The 21,542-nt window shown below is 44.6% G+C and overlaps 2 protein-coding genes across 7 annotated transcripts in view; one reads left to right on the forward strand and one right to left on the reverse strand.

The window, feature by feature from the left end:
- LOC113454772 (uncharacterized) overlaps positions 1-21,542 on the forward strand; it is a 34,309-nt gene that overhangs the window by 6,097 nt on the left and 6,670 nt on the right. The window lies entirely within an intron of this gene.
- LOC113452069 (uncharacterized) lies at positions 4,815-20,732 on the reverse strand. 5 transcript variants are annotated; one of them, XM_087918805.1, is made up of 5 exons: positions 20,450-20,558; positions 20,097-20,264; positions 16,486-17,171; positions 13,371-13,461; positions 4,815-10,544 (listed from the first exon to the last, which is right to left on the reverse strand). In XM_087918805.1, exons 3-5 carry the CDS (start codon positions 17,161-17,163, stop codon positions 9,316-9,318), a joined length of 1,998 nt encoding a protein of 665 aa, XP_087774931.1. In that variant the 5' UTR covers positions 17,164-17,171; positions 20,097-20,264; positions 20,450-20,558; the 3' UTR covers positions 4,815-9,315. The 5 variants fall into 5 exon arrangements, with proteins under 5 accessions (XP_087774931.1, XP_087774929.1, XP_087774933.1 ...); XM_087918803.1 differs by lacking the exons at positions 20,097-20,264; positions 20,450-20,558 and adding an exon at positions 20,659-20,732; XM_087918807.1 differs by lacking the exons at positions 20,097-20,264; positions 20,450-20,558 and adding an exon at positions 20,659-20,718 and having other exon boundaries at positions 16,486-17,167.

The raw sequence follows: 21,542 nt of genomic DNA on the forward strand, positions 1-21,542 counted from the left end.
GGTAAGAGAACAGCTGTCAGCTCTAGACCAATTCAAATCACTGGGTTTGGACAGGCTACATCCCAGAGTTCTGAAGGAACCAGCAAAGGTGATTTCAGAACCAGATGAAGATACGTTTCAAAGTCCTTGGAACACGGGAGTACTTTAGGTAGACCTCAACTTACAAGAGTCCATTTAGTGACCGAAGTTACAATGATACTGAAAAAAGAGAGTTATGATCATTTTTCACACACGACCGTTGTAGCATCCCCCCACGGTTGTGTCATTTATGTTCAGATGCTTGACAACTGACTTATAATGGATCCAGTGTCACAGTCATGTCATTCCCATGGGAAAGTTTGTGATGTTTGTCTATTTTATATGTTTTTATTCATTATACTTATATTTTCATCTGATTTGTTTACAATTATTCTCTTCTAACATTCCTCCAAGGTTTTATTAATTCTCAATCAAACATAAACACACAAAAACACAAAACATAGAAACATAAAACTTCTTTTTGGAAAGTGGCTTAACCCCGGGTTACATCTTTTTGTACAGACCTAAATCAAATTCATGCTCATCTTGTATCCCATTACTTATCTTATTTACCATTCTATATTTTCTATATAACTTCTTCCCTCTTTTCACTCTCTTAATTCTATTTTATTTATTTCATCTTAATTTAAATCATTATACTTGTATCTTTTGTCCGTTCTTTTCCAATTATCTATTTATCTCTTCTCTTTAACACAAAATTTCTCCTGTAATCACTAATTGAAGTATGACGCCTTTCTATCTTTCCCCAAAATTTAACACTTAAGATAATACATAATTTCCATTCTGATTCTGCTTAGTACACTCTACATACTACATTTTAAAATAAGAAAACAACAAAACTATAATATAGTTAAATATATAATTTCCATTCTGATTCTGCTTAATACATTTTAGATACTACCCTTTAAAATAAGAAAATGACAAGTTTATAATGACATTAAAACAATAGCAAATTAAAATCTATCATTAAATCTTAAGCATCTTGATATTTTAACATTTTATTAGTTCTTATAATATTCCAATTTTCTATTTCAAATACAAATACTACAATACAATTTGTGTACTTTTGCAGAATCTCTTTTTAATTGTACTTTACCCTTTATCTCTAAAAAAAATCTGCTTTTTCTCATCTTGTTTCAAGCCATTATGACTTCTTTTCCCTTTTTCCCTTCCTTTCTTATCCAATCTGGCCTTTTTAACCTCCGCTCTCTTAACCTCCACCTTTTTAACCTCCCCTCTTTGTTGTATTCCTCTTTTCTGTTGCTTTCTGACATCATATCAATTTTTCACCTTATTTTTCTCTTTCTTGGTTGTTTTTTTTGAGTCTTAAATTCTCCATTTTCCTTCCCCTCTTCCTCCTTTCTTTCTTGGCTAAAGTTATTTGTCCATTAAAGATCGCTTGTTGTTGTTGTTATTGTTGTATTTGCTGATAGGTAGAAATCACCATTTCTAAGAAATGAAAAACAGATCCAAAAGAGCCCTTGCCTTCTTGTTCCTCTTCTTTTAATTTTTCAAATTCCATTTTTAATTCTTCCACAGATAATGCCATTGTAAGATTTTTTTTCTTCTTTTTTTAAAACAACCCAAATGTTTTTAATCTTAGAGTAATTTCCAAAGGTCCCAAAGTCATCAAGCAATCCAAACAAACACAAAATGTTTCATTTAGCACCTTCTTCACACTTTCTCCTCCTGGGGCAATATCAATTACAAAGTTCCAAAATATATTTTGAAGTCTTATTGCAGTTAATTTCTAATCTTATAAATTCCAAGCCGTCTCCTCCAGCAAGATCTTAATATAAGTTTTTTTTTTTTACCTCTCCCTTCCCACTTATAGCAAAAAACTTTGGATTTTTACCTTCTGTGCCAAAGCAGGTTTTTCAATGTCCATTTGCTATCTCCGTAAGGAAGGAGAGTGAACTTTCCCTTTTAACACTTTCATTCACCGCTTTCACAGTCTCGTTTGGAAACAATATATCATTCAAAAATTTTTTTTAGTTCCAGGGTATTTGGATATATCTTAGAGTCCCAGTTCAGCCAAAGAACTTTCACTTTCTAACACTTCCTCCTGCACGATCTTGTCCGGCTGAAGGTTTCTTTGTGGCGGCCATTACTGACCGCTGCTCCACCGCCTTAGGAAAAAGGAGTCTAGCCGGCTGGGGAAAGGGGTTGCGATATCCCCAGACCCCTGCCCGGATCTCCTCTGTCTTTCGTTACCTCTATGGGGTAATGACAGCCTCCAAACCCGGCTGGATCGGAGGCACTTCAACAGCGAGCGCAGCAGGAATTGTGCATGATCGCAGATTCATGCCGCCGCTGAAGCCTTGCAACCGGAAGTTTTGCCATTGCTAAAATTTTTGAAGCCCAACCCTGGTGTTACTAATTTAACAACTGCAATGATTCACTTAACAAATGTGGCAAGAAAAGTCATAAAATGGGGCAAGGATCACTTAACACATTTCTCACTTTAACAACATAACTTTTGGACTGAGTTATGGTTGTAAGTTCAGGACAATCTGTAACTGAGGACTGGAAAAGAGCGGATGTTGTTCCCATCCTCAAAAAAGATATATCCAGGAATTTATAGACAAATCTGCCTGACATTAATACCCAGTAACATCTTGGAAAACATATCCAGGCAATCAATCTGTGAACACCTAGAAGCAAACAAAGTTATAACCAGTAACCAACATGGGTTGATCAAAAACAAATCATGCTAAACTAACATTTCATTCTTTGACAAAGTGACTAAATTAGTGGACCAGCTGAAAGGCTGTGGACATAGTATACTTAGTTTTCAGTAAAGTATTTGATCACAACCTTCGGTAAAGCACTAGATCACAACCTAGTTCTTGGCAAGCTAGAGAAATGTGGGATAGCCAGCCACCACAAAATGGGTTTCTAACTGGCTGACAAATTATACTCAAGGTGTCGTCCTCAATGGAACTACACCCACATGGAGGGAAGTAAACAGTGGGGTACCCCAGATTGCATTTTAGGCTCAGTACTGCCCCAAATCTTTATAAGCGGTTTAGATGAGGGAATAGAAGGTGAACTCATCAAATTTGCAGATGTCACTCAGCTGGAAAGAATTTCCAGAAGATAAGGTCAAGATCCAAAAAGACTTGACAGACTTGAAGAGTGGGCCCTATCTAACAAAATGATATTCAACACAGGTAAAAATAAAGTTTTACACTTAGATAAGAAAAAACAATGACATAGGTACAAACTAGGTCAGTGATGGCTAACCATTTTGGTGTCATGTGCCAAAAGTGCGCGAGCACATACCCGTGTCTATAATGCAATACCTCTTTGATCCCCCTGCACGCCACTGCGAAAGCGCACAGAACCCCATAAGCTCCCCCTGCTCCCTGTGCATGTGCACATGCCCCCCGCACACCCCATTTTGGGCCTTGTAGGCCTCCCTGCAGCCTCCTGGGAGCAAATCAGGCTGCGGGTGGCTGCCCTGCCCCTGTCTATGCGCGGCAGAGACCCCCAAATCAGCTGGCCAGTGGGACTCATGCGTGCATGCAATGCTGAGCTGGGGCGATGGCTCATGTCCCCAGAGAGAGGGCTCTGTGCCACTTGTGGCATGTGTGCCAGAGGTTCGCCATCACGGAACTAGGTGAAACCTGGCTTAATGCCAGTAACTGTGAAAGGGATCTTGGAGTCCTAGTGGACAATCACTTAAAAATGAGCCAATGGAATTATTTAATACGTTTGCTGAGGACCCAGTCCTTAAGCACCCTGATACCGAACAATCATTCATGGTCTAGGGAGATGCCAGTGATGTGGCCGTAGCTGGGCGCGGTACTTCAAATGGTTTAACTTCGAATTAAAACATATCCCGGAGGGGGAGGGAAGAACCTACTCGCTGATGCCTTGTCCAGCAAACCACAGTTGAACAGCTGCCGCAAGGAGGTAATTCATGCCATTATCCCCCCCTCCCAGCGGTGACCCAAGCCATCAGCTGTGGCGAAACTAGATGTTGAGACACCACCGGGGAAACCTGATGACACAGAACATGCTGTGCCAACCGCTCCCAAATGTCATTCCCCCATGAATCCATTTAACAAATTACAACGTAAGTGAGGCAAGAAAGAAAATTTTACAATGAATTTCCACCCTCCTCCATAGTCTTTCTGGCTGTCTTCTGGGGATTGAAAAGTGTCTTTTAGTCCATTTCAGGGTCCTTTCATGTCTGCTGGGTGCTATTAGGCTTGGCTTGGTGATAAGGCCAGTCAGTCAGGCTTGGGAAGGTCTGCTCCACGCTGGTTGCTGTGATGAACTTCTAGTGGATGGCTGGATCCAAACCCAATTACCTGGCTGGAATGGATGGTCTCCTCTGGAGGCAGCACCTGGGTCAGTGTGATCAGCTTCCACAGGTCGTTTCTGCAGGGCCCCCTCTTCCCTTTGTGGGTGACTCTCCCAGGAAAGGCTTGTTGGAGGATAAGAGATTGAGATAGCGTGGCGGGGTGTGTGTGTGGATAGCTTGCAGGCAGGGTTTGAAAAAGAAACATCAGTACTGCAGTTATTGAACCGATAAACCAGTCTCAACAAATGGGTAACGTTACAGATGGGAAGAAGAAGTTGGATTCACATGCTTAGGAAAAGGATGGACAGATAAAACCATTTAAACACATACAGTAAATGCAAGAATGAAACTTTTCCTGTAAATGGACTTAAAACATTCCCTCATAACTTTGGGCTGTTCTTAAAGGTACAGAGAGGGAAGGAAAAATGGTTCTCTTCACCATATTTTGTTGGCCAGACCAACCCATTGCTTTCATTCTTTTTTTTTTCCTCACAATTTAAAATTCTTATCTGTAGGGATCAGATACATTTAACTGTTGCAATTACTTCAAGGGCACACAAAGACTGAAAAACAGACACACAAACACACACGCAAACAAGGAGAAAGGAGAGGAAAACAGAACTCTTGGGTTTACACCCTGGTTTCCCACCATACATCTCAGTTAACTCAACTTAGGAAGGCAAAATCCTAATAAATATAACATGGTTGCACGGAAGACAGAAAGGAAGAGGGAGAACAAACTTAACAAACAACCCCCCCAACATTCCTATTTATAGGTTTCCATTTTCTTTTAAGTACCTTTATTTAGCCAAATTGGTTCTCCAGCTTCGTCTCTGAGCAGAGACCATTTCTCATAACTTGCACATGAGCTTCTTCCTCATTCCCGCCTGGGCGGGCAATTGCTTCTCATCCCAGGCATGAAGGAATTCCCCTTAGGGGGAGAATACCACAACCCTTGAGCTATAGCTGGATCTCCGGCAAATCGAGTCTCCTAAGGAAACTCGCCCCATCACAGTTTTCAGACAAAAAGGGTCCGGGAGGACTCTGGTTCCCTTCCCAGAGTAAGGACGCCTCCTACCAAGGGAATATGGCTGTCAGTTTGAAGGCCAAAAAGGGGTCCGGAAGGAATCTACTGTTCTCTGAAGAGAGTAAGGGTGCCTCCTTCCCTGACATTTCAACCCACAGCAGTTTTTGGACTCAAGGAAGATGGGAGGACCTCTGCTTTCCTTCCTTGAGGTAAGGACCCCTTCTTCCTGCCACACTTTTCGAACTCAGGAGAGTCCAGGAGGACCTCTACGTGCTTTCCAGAGATAAGGACCCCTCCTAACAGGACTTCACTCAGTAACTTTCCAGCTGGTTGCCCACGTTCAACTCTCTCATTCACTTTTCCATTCCATTTTCACACAGTCTCTCCTTTCTCCCTAACAGAAGGTCTTGCGCTCTGGCGTGAGAGCTCCCTATACTTTCCAGGCTCTGTTGGTGGAACAGATCTATCCAGGGGTGGGATCTGGCTGGTATAACTATACCGGTTCTGTTGCTCTGCGTCACGCACGCTTTGCACGCGAGTGCAATTTACAACCTGCTGAACTGCCGGGACAGCTGAGCAGCGCTGCGTGCAAGTGCGCAGCGGTTGGAAAAGCCCTTTTCCCCTGCTTTTTCAACCTCAGCTATGTCGCGCAAAGCAGCTGCGGTTGAAAAATCAGGAAATAAAGGTCAGGTAACAGCCCGGGCGGCCGGGTGGGCCGAAACAGCAGCAGACATAGAACTGGTTGTATGTATGCTCTCTGTCTGCTGCTCTTCGGAACTACCGGTTCTACAGAGGTGGACAGAACTGGTAGAATCCCTCCCCTGGATCTATCTGAGCAGGGGTGGGATTCAAAATTTACCATCACCAGTTCTGTGGGCATGGCTTGGGTCATGTAACTGGGTGGGCGTAGCGAACTTGACATCACTCATGGCAAGGTGGGGGCGGCACCCTGCCATGAGTGACATTGGGCCACACCCACCCAGTCACATGACCGATGCTGCAGAGACAGGGCGATTGCCTACGTACCTTACCTTTCCTCCCCTTCCGCCCTTGGGCTGACAAAAAGAGGCGAAGACTTACTGAACTTTTCTGCAGCTCCTGTGCCCTGCCTGTCCCTTTATGGTCCCTCCTCCCCGATGCCTTGAAGTACCTTAAAAGGACAGACTGCGGCGGCTGACTTCCGAGCAGCAGCGGAGCGAAGGGAGGAAGAAAGATTTGCCCAAGTCTTCTCCTCCTTCTCCAGCATACACACACACCGAGTGTGCACACAACTCACGGCGCCGTAAGGACTCATGGCTCACCCACACACCATCTCCTCACAGAAAGTCCTCCCGGCACTGTGTGTGTGCTCTCTGTGTGTATGGGGAAGACTTTTCTGCCTCCCTTCACAGCAAAGATGCCCTGCCTGTCCCTTTATCATCCCCCTCCCCTCCGTGTCAAAGTACCTTAAAGAGCAGGACATCTTCCAAGCAGCAGCAGAGCGCCACGAGATGTCTGCATGCTCTATGTATGCCCATGAAGGAGGAGAAGACTTGGGCAAACTTTCCTGCCTCTCGCTCTTCTGACACACACTGGCCAGGCAAGTGAGCAGCACCGCATGGGGCGGAAGACAGCACAGGCTCAGCCATGCAGCTTCCCTGCCTGCCAGGAGGAAGAGCTCTCCCATTCTCTCTGCTCAGCCATGCGTTGACAGTATTTGCTTTCTATCTCTCTCTCTCTCTTAAGTGCTGACATCTGCTGTGGGCTATTTAGGAAGGTGGGGACTGCTTTCTCCCTCCAGGGAAATATAACATTCTGCCTTTTTAATGTTTCTCAAAATATTTCATTCTTCTAGGAGAGGAGTGGTTGCTAACTTTCTACACTACATATTCTTTTGCTCCCCAGATTTTATTCCATTGATGGTGCATGCTTTAAAACTGGTTCTCCTTCGTATTAGGGTACGTTAACTTGTGATTTTAGGGACATGTTTTTTTTTCTTGGAAACTGATAATGCCACTGCTGTCTTCTGTGATGATTTTTTTTTAAAACTTCCCTATGTAGCAAACAAACACAGGATTTCCATTTAATATCCTGGTACAACTGTGCTTAACCTAAGATTTTTTTAAATAATAGCTACCGAGCATCATTTGGGATGTTCAGTTTTATAGAAAGTCCTCACCTGCCACTTACAATGGTGCTGAAAAAGTAGACCTTTCTGGCCCTCACAGTTATTTGTGGGGGTGCCACTGGCTTGCAATTATGATACTTGCAGTGTCCCACAGTCGTGGAATCATCATTTGGAACCTTCAGAATTGGCTTCCGACAAACAAAATTGACAGGACGTTGCAAGTCACAGTCGTGGTATGGGAATTGGATAATTAGTTCGGATTTGTGAGCTGTCCCCTTAAGGGAATGCGTCATGGTAAATGTAGTTAAGGTATCCTGGGAAATGTAATCCATGTCACGTGACCACATCTGTAATCCTGATTGGTCACTAAATTGACCCCTTGATGGGTTGGGGGAGGTTTCTTCACTCTTGCCTGAACTCACTGACTCGTGGTAGCTGCTCTTTCTACCGCGACGGGGATAAAGAGATAACTATCTTTTTACCTACAAAGACAGATATACAAAGGATTGGACATGAAGAAGAACTTTGTCATAAAGGTGAGTTATGAGGATACCTGATGAACCAATAATAAAGACTTTGTATGGATGCTTTGTTGAGTTTATCCATCTGGATCTGTACAGAGGACAAAATCTACCTCTGTACAGAAGGCAGAACAAAAAGAGTCAAAATATTATATTCCCCCAGAGGATTTTTTTTTTTTATAACAAAGTCAGAAAGCGGTCTGAACAGCTTTCAGCAAATGTCTGAAGCCTTTAGAGATGGATGTTTTGTGCCCATTAAGAAACCCAGACCGGTCTTTTCACCAACAAAACACCTTCAGCTCCAGTTGATGGGATGAAAATTTGCATTCCCCCACCCAAATTCTAAGGACAGGATTTTGAGGACTTTTAGGACATAATGGATAGAAACTGATAAGTTCCAAGTGGGGAAGAAAGACACTGGAAACACGGCGACTGCTTGGAAAGATGGTTGAATGGTGGACAGGACTACATGGCTTGGAGATCCTGGGTAGAAAAGGAGGAGATGCTGAGAGTCCCTGGGTTTTATGCCCTCTGTTGGGCTTTGACTCTGTTGGGCTTCTCAGAGAAGCACAGAGCAGAAGACACAAGCCTGAAGATGATGAATGAGACTTCATCAAAACATTGCCTAGCTACTTCCAATCTTACACGGGAGAAAACCCAAATAACCAAAGACCCACATATACATATACATACAACACACACACACACACACCGCTTTGCATCCCTCTCTAAGTGGTTTACAGAGTCAGCATATTGTCCCCAATAATCTGGATCATCATTTTACCAACCTTGGAAGAATGGAAGCCCGAGTCAACCTTGAACAAGGGAGAATCGAATTGCCGAACTACAGGTAGCTGGCAGTCAGCAGAAATAACCTGCAGTGCTGCATTCTAACCACCACGCACCCCTGGCTCAGAGCCTGCCCATTACAGTCATGTCACAATAGTCATAGAACAATACCAATCCAATATTATGAATCCTTTCATGGTAGTCATTAATTGAATAATCAGATTAAGCCATCATTACGTAAACACCATGGTTCTTAAACAAACTGATGGTTTCCTATGGGTGCAGTTTTGCCAAGAGCTGATTTTCTGCAACAACCATTGCAAAAATGTGGTCACATGACCGTGGGATACTGCAAAGAGTCAGTTGCCAGGTACCCCAAATTTTTGTCACATGACTGTGGAGGGGGTCTAACCGTCACAACTGCGAATCCAGGTTGTAAGTCCCCTTTTTCGAGTTGAAAAGGACTACCTGTATCAAGCTATTCTGATCGCCCTACCATCTTTTGTGTAAAAGCGCCACATTATAGCTTCCCCCTCACATGGATTTTCTGATGCCTGGACAGATTAAAGGAACTGGAGAATGTTTTCTCACACACGGAGCACCCATACGGCTTCTCGCCAGTGTGAGTCCGCATGTGCTTTTTCAGCCCTTGGCTCCACCGGAAGCTCTGCCCACATTCAGAACACATATAGGGCTTCTCTCCCGTGTGCGACCTCTCATGTTTGGCAAGCTGAGATCGCTGAATGAAACTATTCCCGCAGTAGGTACACTGGTACGGCTTCTCGCCAGTATGCGTCCTTTTATGGGCGGTGAAGTGAGAACTAGAAATGAAACATTTCCCACAATCCAGGCACTGGTAAGGTTTCTCGCCCGTGTGCGTCCGCTTGTGCGTGGTGAGGTGAGAACTGTAAGTGAAGCGTTTCCCGCACTCTGCGCACTGGTACGGTTTCTCCCCGGTGTGAATTCTCTCATGCTTCCTCAGCTGGCAACTTGAAATGAAACTCTTCCCACAATCGGAGCAGACATATGGCTTCTCCCCAGTGTGGGTCCTGGTGTGTGTGATAAGGTCCGACTTTTGATTGAAACTTTTACTGCAGACAGCGCATTGGTGAGGCCTCTCTCCCGTATGAGTCCACTTATGGATCACCAGATGCCGCGTCTGACTGAAGGTTTCTCCACAGTCTGCACATTTATAAGGCTTCTCCTCCTTGTGGGTTCCTTCGTGGATCACTAACTGTGGTCTGTACCGGAAACTCTGACCGCAATCAGAGCAACGGTAAGGTTTCTCGCCTGTGTGAACTCTCCGGTGCCTCAGGAGATTACAACGAGTGCCAAAGCTCTTCCCGCACTCGGAGCATTTGTATGGCTTCTCCCCAGTGTGAGTTCTCTCATGGATGAGGCAGCCGATTTTATCACGGAAGGTTTTGCCACACAACGAGCATTTGTAGGGCTTCTCCCCTGTATGGAACCTCTTGTGGATAATCAGAGATTCCTTCCGGGTGAAGCTTTTCCCACAGGCTGAGCATTTGTGGGGTTTCTCCCCTGTGTGGGTTTGCTCGTGAATAATCAGGTGGGCGCGGCAGTCAGAGAGCTTCCCACAGTATTGGCATTTGTGCAGTTTTTCCTTCAGTGGGACTTTCTGGCTCCTTGGAGGAGAGTCAAAAGTGGCCTTCATCCTCCTGCTGCTCTCCATCCCCTTGGGCAAGTCTGTCCCTTCTCCAAGGAAGTACTGTGGATGGTCGGAGCTTCCTAGAAGAACAAGCAAGTTAGGAGGATGTCAATTATGCTGCACAAAAATTCAACTCCAATCTCTTCGGAGTGGCACTCAGTGTCCACTGACTTCATGGATTACTCGCTTACAGGTGTCTTGACAGCAACACAGAAACTACAGGTAGACCTCAGCTTACAGCAGTTCATTTAGTGACTGTTCGAAGTTACAATGGTACTGGGAAAAGTGACTTATGACTGTTGTATCCTCCCCATGATCACGTCATTTATATTTGGATGCTTGGCAGCTAACTCACATTTATGACGATTGCAGCGTCCCAGGGTTACGCGATCCCCTTTTGCGATCTTCTGAGAAGCAAAGTCAGTGGGAGAGATGGATTCACTTAGCGACAGTGTGACTAATTTAACAACAGCAGTGATTCAGTTAATACGTTTGACCAGAAAAGTGGTAAAATAGGGCAAACCACACTTAAGAACTGTCTTGCTTAACAACATAACTTTGGGGCTCTATTGTGAGCGTAAGTCAAGAGCTGCTTGTAATTGTCACTTCCTTTTTCGGAGCACTTTTTCTCCCCCTGCACAATCTAACTTTCAGATCTTTTCTTCCCAATTTGCCTCCCATCCATGGACCCTCCAGGCTTCTCCTTCCTTAACGCCCCAGCCCAGGAAGGGCATCTAAGGGCTGCCACTTTCTCGCTTGCTAAAGTGGAGAAGCACATCAGAGACAAACTCTTGACCTGCATCCCAATTTTATGTGACTTTTGTGGTCATCTCAAATATCAATAAAAACAATCTGATTAAAAGTCTGTATGAATTCTCAGTCATCCAGGTCATGGTTGTCCCAAAGGTGCTTTTTAAAGAAGCAACTGGATCTTCTTGTTTTTTCTTTGAAGATAATTCGCTTCTCATCCAAGAAGCTTTAAGCTATACAATTTGGGATTAACACCCTGTGGGATATGAAGGCAGACAAATTGGTCAAGCAGATCCATGACAAATACAAGCCACAGAAGCCCCCAGGGGGAGGAAGAGGAAGTTAGCATGTGTTTAATCATCTTTTTGTGTTCTTTCTTGTCTTCTTCCAGGAACTCCTTTTCAAGGGGGGGCGCCTGTCAGCCCTGAAGCTGGCCTGACTGAGGCCGTTTTGGGATTTCAGTGCCGACACACCGTAGAAGAGGGTTAGGGAGGAGGGAATAGTTGGGTGCTGTAGCCAAAACAAAATGCTTTCTTGTGGGAACCAAGGACATTCCTACAGGTGCTCAGAAGGAGGGGCCTGGAATCACCTAGCAACTGGGCTGTAACTGATTCTTTTGAGAAAGTGACAAATTTTCACTTTTAATTAGGTGAAATCCGTGGGAATATTCAGTCCGTTTTCACTAGCCTGTGCCAATATGACATATCAAATAAAACTATTCTTTGAGGAAATTACCAGCCTTGAAGTTTTATTTGCTAACAGTATGTTACTTGGCACCCTGACACTTTAAGCTATACAATTTGGGATAAACAACCTTTGAATGGTGTGGGAGTAGGAAGGGATTTCCAGAGAAAAAATTGCAGACTATAGGAGCCAGGAGCCCTACTCAGGTGACCCTGAGAACACAGATAGACCTCCAAGTGTTTCAACGATCCTTTAAAAGGATGCAAATTACCTTCTGTCTGCAAGGAATATAAATCCTCCCATTCTCCAATATCCTGTCAGAGCTGAAGAAGCTTCTTGGATGAGAAGTGAAACATCTTCAAAAGAAAAAAGAAGGAAGTCCACTTGCCTCCCGAAAAAGCACCTTTGGGATGACCAATCTGATTGTTCCCTAACAATCTAGGGAGATGCATAAAGAAACAGAAGGAGAATGTTTTGGGCAAACCCTGCCTCACCTAAAGCAACTGCATCACTTGGACGATTGCAATAATTCAATTATTAAGCATGCAAAATATTATAGTGCATATTGGCAGCTTCCTGAGCAGCCCTGAACTGAACCTGAACATACAGTTGGCTAACTATGCCACAAAGGTATAGAAAGAACAAGTCAACATGTAAATTTCAGTATGTTAAAATATTTTTGATAATCCCATCTGGGTGACCTCCTTATCATTTATGCCTATCTACTAGATCATCCTGGCAACTATGTTCTCTCCGCTCCACCGCTAGAGAATTTTAAGAAGAGACTGCACAGCCACTTGTCTAAAACAGTACAGGGTCTCCTGGTTGAGCATGGGGTTAGACTAGAAGGCCTCCAAGGTTCCTCCCAACTCTGTTATTCTGTATCCTGAAATTCCAGTCTGATCCTTCCCCCTTTGGCCACTCAGGTTAAATTTAGCTTCCTGTGAATGTCTTATAACCATTCACTTAGTAACTGTTTGAATTTAAAACAGCATTGAAAAAAGTGACTTACAATTGGTACTTGCACTTACAACCGTGTTAAGAGTCTTCCAGTGGTGTTGATTTCTTTGGTTTGGTCTGTCAAGTAGGAATGAGCCTGAGGGACCTTTCATGGCTGAGGAGAGGCTGGAACGTGGGTGCCCCCGCTCCTAGTCCAGCAACCGCACCTTCCCCATGCAGCCCACCAGCTCTCTAATAGGAAAGCCATCCAGAGAGACTCCCTACTGCCCATTGGTCTCCTCCCCATCAATCACAGGAAGAATAAGACCACAAGGTGGTGAGGAATGAATGTGGGTAGTCCTCGCTTAGTGACCACAATTGGGACCAGCAATTCTTGTAGATTTGTGGTAACAGACGCCTTCCAGTATCTCAAAGGCCATGATCAGGACGTAGTTTCAGATTGATCAACCACGTTCTACCTGCGCTGACCAGATTTTACCCCCGGGTTTTTCAAAGCATTTTGCTCTACTCACTGTCTCCATCCATGGGGACCTCAACTTTCACAATATCCAACGGATCCAGTTCGGAATTGGAAGGTTTATCAGGAAAGTCCTCCAGATCTTCCTGGGTGTGAGAAACATGAAGATGTCTAAGGAGACAATTGGGACACATCTTCTCAACATCAGCCAACAGCTGGTACACAAACCAGAATCGACTGGAGATTCATTTCAGCCCTTCCCAAACTCTGCAAAATAGCAATAGCACTTAGACTTATATATCACTTCACAGTGCTTTATAGCCCTCTCTAAGCGGTTTACAGAGTCAGCATATTGCCCCCAATAACAATCTGGGTCCTCATTTTACTGACCTCGGAAAGATGGAAGGCTGAGCCAACCTTGAGTCTGGTAAGATTCGATTTGCCAAATTGCAGTCAGCTGGCAATCAGCAGAAGTAGCTTGCACCACAGTTCTTATGTAATTTTCAAAGACTACAAACCCACTGGGGTTCAGGAATCAATGATGTGACACAACTAAGCTGTAGTTGTCCAGAACACGTTTAAAATGTCTTAATTTTAGTATCTCAGACTGGCGATGATGGGAGAAGACCATCTCAGAATCTGAGAAGAATGCCAGTTAAAATGGATCCCATTTAGCCATTGTAATTTCTTCATTGTGCATAAAGAAATGTTGTACTTTCATCAAATTTAGGACTGGGGGCAGATATTAATGCAGCCAATTAATTAAAAAGATGACACTTTTGTAAACTGCAATTGACATCATCAGAGTCATAAAGTGGTTCAAATCCTGTAGGATTGAAATTGAAAATTTAAATTTATGATGAGAAGAAGCTGAGGAATTCAGCTTGGTTGTACAAACGCAGTCTAGGTTACAGGTATCTTAATTATTGTAATGTGCTAGAAACTGACTCTATGTGTTCAGGCCTCTCTTTAACAGCACCGCAGACTGAGATTTTGCTGAACTTACATAAGCAAAAGGTTCCAGCCATCTCAAAAGGACACACTTTAAACAAAGATATTGATAAGATTGAGTGAGTTCAGAAACAGGCAATAAAAATGGTGCACGATTTGAGGGTCAAAACATATCAGCAGAGCTTGGAGGACCTAAATATGTACTGTCTGAAGAGCTGTGGTGGCTCAGTGGTTAGAATGGAATACTGTAGGCCAGGAGTCCCCAACCACTGGGCCCCGGATCGGTACCAGTCTGTGGATCATTTTCTACCGAGCCGCCGGTTTGCTGGGTGCCGCCATCTTGTTTTGACAAGAAAGTGCTTCCGGGTGAGCTTTTCCGATTGGAAAGCGGCATTTGGGTCCTGAAGGAATCCTCATGCCTTAGTTTCATCGAAGGGGGGGGGCGGGGGCGGCTTCGAACGAAGAGCCGTCCCGATGGCGCAGGAGATTAAGAAAGTACAAAAAAGCACAAAAAAGGTACAAACGAGGAGTTGAAGGTGGCGGGGAGAAGCGGGGGACGGCTGGCTGGTCGCTCGACCCGCCTTGCCTTGCCATGCATGCTGATGCTGGTACCAGGCCGCGGATCATTTTGTGATGCCGGTACCGGGCCGTGGCACAAAAAAGGTTGTGGGCCACTGCTGTAGGCTAATCCTACCAACTGCAGGCTGTCAAGTTTGGCAGTTTGAATCTCCCCAGCTGAAGATTGACTCAGTCTTCTATCCTTCCGAGGTCAGTACGATGAGGAGCCAGATTGTTGGGGGGCCAATATGCTCTCTCTGTAAACCACTTAGATAGGGCTGTAAAATTCTGTGTGCATACGCGCTATTGCTATTGCCTGAAAGATGGAAGTACAAAGGAGGACATGATTGAAACCCTGAAACATATTAAAGGAGTGAATAAGATTCTAGAAGGCAGTGTTTTCAATTTGAAGCAAAAATTAAGAACAGGGTGCAGTGGTGGGTTTCAAAAAATTTTCCTATCAGTTTGGGTGCGTGCACATCCACGCGCCACATGCGTGTTTTGCGCACGTGCATTTGTAACTCACGTTCTGCTGCAAGACCTGTGTGTAAAACAGCTGACAGGCGGCAATCTGCTGTGCTGCGCGAAGCAGCCAAGTTTGAAAACCAGCAAATAAAGGTGAGAATAGAGCCGGGGTGGGCAAACGTAGCAGCTGATCGTCAGAACAAACAGGTTTGCTCTCAGATGATCCTTGGAGCTACCAGTTCGGCTGAACCGGATCGAACCGGTAGAATACCACCACTGACATGGTGGCATGATCTCAAACTGACAGAAGAGAAGTTCACAAGCAGTGTTCGAAGGTATTACTTCCCAGAAAGAGTAGTGGAAGCTTGGAACAAATTGCCAGTGGAGGTAGCGGTAATCTTAGTTTAAGCGTGCTCGGGATAAACACCCGTCTGTCATCCAACAAAAATAAAAAAATAACTCAAAGGACAGATTTGATGGACCACTAAGTCTTCTTCCGCCATCAGTTTTCTATGTTTCTATGTCTCAGCATACACACAGGGTTTATAACCTATTACAATTGCTTCTTTGATAAGAGGCTTTTAACCAGTTTCTCATGGCTCCGTTTTTTCCCACATCTGCATCACCAAATCTTTCTCTCAACCCTAATTAAAATTTAACCACGCCAAGCATCCAATGATGAGCTGCAGTTCAATAAAAGCTGATGTCTTTTAATAAAAAGTGCTACATGGAAACGCATCATCAGATTCCTTCTGAGTTTTTTGTCATTAAAAACACTCCCATGGCAGGCTACAGGTAGTCCTTGGCTTACAATAGTTTGTTTAGTGACTGTTCAAAGTTACAACAGCACTGAAAAAAGTGACTTATGACCATTTTTTATACTGATTGTTGCGCCATTCCAATGGTCACATGATCAAATTCAGAAACCTTGGCAACTGACTCATATTTATGACGGTTGCAGTGTCCTGGGGCCACGTATCTCCTTTTGTCACCTTCTGACAAGCAAAGTCAACAGGAAAGCCAGATTCACTTAACAAACATATTACTAACTTAACAGCTGCAACGACTCACTTAACAAGAAAAGTTGCAAAATGGGGCAAACTCACTTAACAAATGTCTCACTTAATTAGGGGTTCAATTTTTGGCATAGCCTGAGCTCTAGAAGGGTGCCCAACATGAAAATGATCCATGCTCACCCTCTGCTCATCTTGTGGCAGCCTCCGAAAGAAATCCTCAGCCAAAGCCACTGCCTTGTTCCCCGTCTCTGGACACTGTTCCCGAACCCACTTCTGCATTTCCAGCGGCAGGATCATCAGGAACTGCTCCAAGATCACCAGCTCCAGGATTTGCTCCTTAGAGTGACGCTCTGGCTTCAGCCACTGGCAGCAGAGGTCCCAGAGTTGACCAAACACTTTCTGAGGCCCTTCAGCTTCCTCAAAGCGAAACTGCCGGAAGCGCTGGCATCGTAGTGCCACACTGGCATCCTTCACCAACTCTTCCTTCTCTTCCATTGGGGAATCCAGGCCTTTATAAAATCCGGGATCTTCCACACAACCTGGGCCTACCAAGGTTTCGGGTGCAGCTTTTCCTCTGAAGGACTGTTGATGGAGATCGGCCTTTCTGCTAAAAGGCGGCCTAGTGTTATTCTCTGCTGAGGACTGAGAAGATGGAGAGTTTCTTCCATCCAAATATGGAGCCCTCAGAGCTTCTCTTTTCTGGATCTCACACAACTGGTCCAGCCCCTCTTCTGGTTCTTGCTTAATCTGAGATGTAGTGAAACCCTTCAGACAATCCCACGTTGCCACAGTTTGAACTCTTCCCACCACTGGCGCTCTCTTTCCTGCCTGGGATCTGGGCAAGTCCCGTACCTCCATCTTTCTTCCTGGCAGGAATATAAATTATTATAATTACTTGTGTACAAAAGGGAAGCCAAGGATCCACAAAGGGTTGTTTCTCCCCAGTGTTCCTTGATGATCTGGATCCAGTTGATTTTCTACAAGCATTATGAAAATCCAGCAGGCATTCAAAATTAATAATCCTTGGGGAACTGCTTTAATGCTCGGGTTAATTTGATGGAGTGTATCACTTGAATGTAATTAATAAAATTAATGTAATTATTTCGTGAATGAAGGCAAATATATGTGTCCCAGGATAATGTTGCGAGATCCAGTCTGGGTTGACCACCCGGGGACCAGAGGTTTTGGCCTTCCTCACTTTCAGATTTCGTGTTGGAGCCCATCTTCAGGGAACTTCTCTCCAGCTGCGTACTGCTCTGTGTGTGGTATTTATAGTTCACGCACCAAAACACAAGCAAGTGGTCAGACGAGGAAAGCCAAACTCATAGGTGGCCTCACACTGCAATGAACAAGGACACACATTCAATTTTGCATCTACTAACATTGTTGGACAAGCAGGCACAAAAACAGCCAGGGAAGTGATTGAAGCCGGGGAAACAGGCCCCTCATCAGTCAAACAGGAGTGCTGATTTACCGACCAGCCTATCACGTACTTAGAAGGTGAAGGGCTGGGCAGCACAAGCAAAGGACAGCCAATGACTTAAAAGCCAGCCACCAACACACCCCAATCAACATCTAAAAAGCCACATACAACAGGCATCATAAAGTCTGCACTACTATTACTGTTAATCTTCTCATCACTCCTTATCACCCATCCCCTCCCACTTATGACTGTATGACTGTAACTTTGTCACTTGTAACCTTACGATTTATATAGACTACTTCCTAGTATTGATTTGATTGTTTATTTATACCCTATGACTAAGTGTTGTACCTTGACGAATGTATCTTTTCCTTTATGTACACTGAGAGTATTTGCATAAAGACAAATTTTTGTGTGTCCAATCACACTTAGCCAATAAAGAATTCTATTCTATTCTATTCTATTCTATTCTATTCTATTCTATTCTATTCTATTCTATTCTATTCCTATTCCTATTCCTATTCCTATTTTAAATACTACACACAGAACAGCACACTCTCTGCTCAGAGAGACATTTCCTGAAGAGGGACTCCAGCACAAATCCGAAAGCTTGGAAGACCAAAACCTCTGGTCCCAGTGACCAACTCAGACTGGATCCTGTAATTGCTTCAATTTAGCTAATGGTTAGAACAGCATATGTAGTTATTAAATTTATCTTCCGGTGGCATGAGAATCCTTAATATTATAGAGTTTTCTATAATATACTGCAATTCTCACTTATTAAGTTATCTCCAAATAAAATCTTGATTCTTATAAGGCAAATCATCCATATTCAGCTATAGATGGGGAAAACTCTCTGCAGAAATCCATTCAAGCTACTGTGATGCTCTGTGTGTACAAAACAGGAATATAAATCGACCAATTAAAGACATAATATTAATACAAACTGATGCCCTTTTACCGGTCCACAATAGAAAGCGTCCTCACATATTGCATTACAGTGTGGTATGCTGGCTTGACAGCTGCGGATAAAAAGGCATTACAAAGGGTGGTAAGCAAAGCACAAAACTTCGTGGGCTGTTCCCTGACACCTCTAGATGACATCGCAGGGGTTTGCTGCCTTAGCAGAGTGAGGAAAATTCTCAGGGACGACTCACACCCCAGTCAGCACTTCTTCACTCTCCTACCATCGGGTGGGAGATAGAGAAGCATAGCCAGCCGCACCAACAGGCTGAAGACCAGTTTCTATCCGTGGGCTGTCAGACTTCTGAACGGAAAATAACTTCATGTCAACATAGTAGGATAGACTTGCGGGGCCAGCATGTTGTATAACAGGATCATATAAGATTGGGACTGGGTTAGGGACTTCTGTCCTCACTGTGAGTTGTGTTGGGGTGGGGCATGCACGAAGGGAGGCTCAGCCAATCTCCTTGTCCACATCTTGTTCTCTGACAATAAAGGTAATAAGTATTTTAGGAAAAAGTCAGGTTTTAATATTTGAAATAGATTTTTGCCTCTGCATGCTGAAAGGCCCCACGGATTCTGAGAATTGCCTGCTGAAACTGCCCTGACTTTAGAGTAAATTTAATACAATCCCTGCTTTTAAATTCACCCTGTTAAAATACTGCTCGACATTTCACAGGCCTTGGGAAATTAAACAGGAGCGCACATGTTGAGATGGCACATAGAGGTGGCTACGAAATCTTGGAACTGTACATTAAATCAGGAAGTCAAACAAATTTCTGAAGAGGACACCGGCAAGGAAGAAACCCAGATGCCATTCAGAATAAAACCTGCCTCCAAGAGTCCTTTCTTTCTAAAAGCTGTCAGAAAGTTTTCCGTATTTTAGGGGTTGTAATAGTGGCAGGACGTTTCTTCTCCAGTGCAAATTACACCATCCATAAAAGCAATAGTCTTTGATTTACAACAGTTCATTTAGTGACTGTTCAAAGTTACAATAGCACTGAAAAAGGGACTTATGACCACTTTTCACACTTACGACCATTGCCACATCCCCATGTTCACGAGATCAAAATCTCAGCTGCTTGGCAATTGACTCAGATTTATGATGGTTGCAGTATCCCGTAGTCATGTGATCCCGTTCTGACAAGCAAGGTCAATGGGGAAGCCAGATTCACTTAACAACCCGTGTTACTAAACTTAACAACTGCAGTGATTCACTTAACAATTATGGTTGTAAAAGGGGAGGAAAACTCACTTAATAAATGTCTCACTTAGCAACAGAAATTTCAGGCTTAATTGTGGACTGGAGTAAAATTGAAAACTTCCACCCAGATGTTCAATTAGTGGGGCAGAGATAAAGAGAGAGGCTGCAGTCACCAGAAAGGGAATCTGGGCGGCAGATTACTTTGGGGACCCGATCCTGCACCACCTGCAGCCCGGGAACGTGGGAACGGCAACACTAGGAAGCCACACGCTGGTAGCTGGGGCTGCACCAAGATCTTGGGCTGAGGGGAAGGAAGGAGGCTTGAAGGAAAGATTTCAAGGGGTTCTGAGTCCAGCGGAGGCGCAGTGGCTGCAAGTAAAGACGGGAGAATTCAGAAGGGAAGGGGACAAGCTGTAAAAAGGCCACCTCCGCGCTTCTCCCCTCCCTACAGGAATCTCCCTCCCTTTCTGCACCTGGGGATTATCCCCCTCCCCTGTCTCCTCTCCCTCCTCCCCTCCTGGTCCAATCCTCCTCTTGCAGTGTCCTTTGCCCACCTGGCGCCTCTTGAGCGCCCCTCGCCGCCGCGCAAGCAGCAGCCGGCAGGGAGCAGAAAACTTTGCAAGCAAAGGAGAGGACTGAGAAGGGAAGGGGAGCCGCTGTAAAAAGACCACCTCCACGCTTCTCCCGCTTCCTTCCTGCCCTGGGGATGATGCCCACTCCTCCTCCTCCTCCTCCTCCTCTTGCAAGCCTGGTCCTTGCCCACCTGGCGCTCCTTGCGCGCCCCTCCCCACGAAGGGATCCCCGCAGCCCGGGCGTAAGAGATGTCTGGAGACCAGGAAAAGGGGGAGAGGGGGCGGGGGGGGCAGGAAACTGGGCTCCCAACCCCCTCCCCACCCCCGCCGCTTTCCTGCCTCCTCTCTAGGCGCAAGAGGAAAGCTCTCTGCGTTTAACCCCTTCGCTGCAGCCGCTGCTGGGGAGGGGGCGATTGGGGCGGGGACCCCGCCAAAGTGGGGAGGGAGAGAGAGAGAGAGAGAGAGAATGAATTACTGCAACAGTAAAAGAAACTTGCATGCACTAATCCACAACTGCAATATGTGCAGATTAGGAAGGCATTCCCTTTTTCTGCTGATGGAATTAGATATGCCCAAAGCTGAAAAGAAAACTAGGCAGGGGTGTGATAGGAGGACACAATAGTGCTGTTTCACATTGCCAATCTAACCGAAGGGACTTCATGGAACCCACTTCACCAACTGAGATCAGGAATAAGGGAGGAAAAACGTCACATGGGAACATTTTCTGTCTGTAATTGCACTAATTTCCAGAGATTTCAGATGGGAAAAAGAGGCAAAAATGAAGAGATTCAGAACAATGCTTATTTTTGGTTTGATGGACCGCAACATATTTAGCCCTGAAGGAGGTTTGAAACAGCCATTATCTGATTTCTTAGCAACTCTCTTCTGTTACTGTGAGTGATGTTGAATAGCTTTACATCGTCAGCGAAGAGAACCCAGTTGCTCTTGATATGATCACAGAGGTCATTTATGTAGAGTATGAAAAGAGTTGGTCCTAGAACAGTGCCTTGGAGGACACCACTGTTGACAGGTACAGAATTTGATAGGATGCTCCCAATTTTGACCATTTGTTGTC

Source organism: Pseudonaja textilis, unplaced genomic scaffold (genome assembly GCF_049901715.1).
Source record: "Pseudonaja textilis isolate UNSWEBS1 unplaced genomic scaffold, rPseTex1.2 PTEXCTG54, whole genome shotgun sequence".
NCBI classification, from domain to species: domain Eukaryota; kingdom Metazoa; phylum Chordata; class Lepidosauria; order Squamata; family Elapidae; genus Pseudonaja; species Pseudonaja textilis.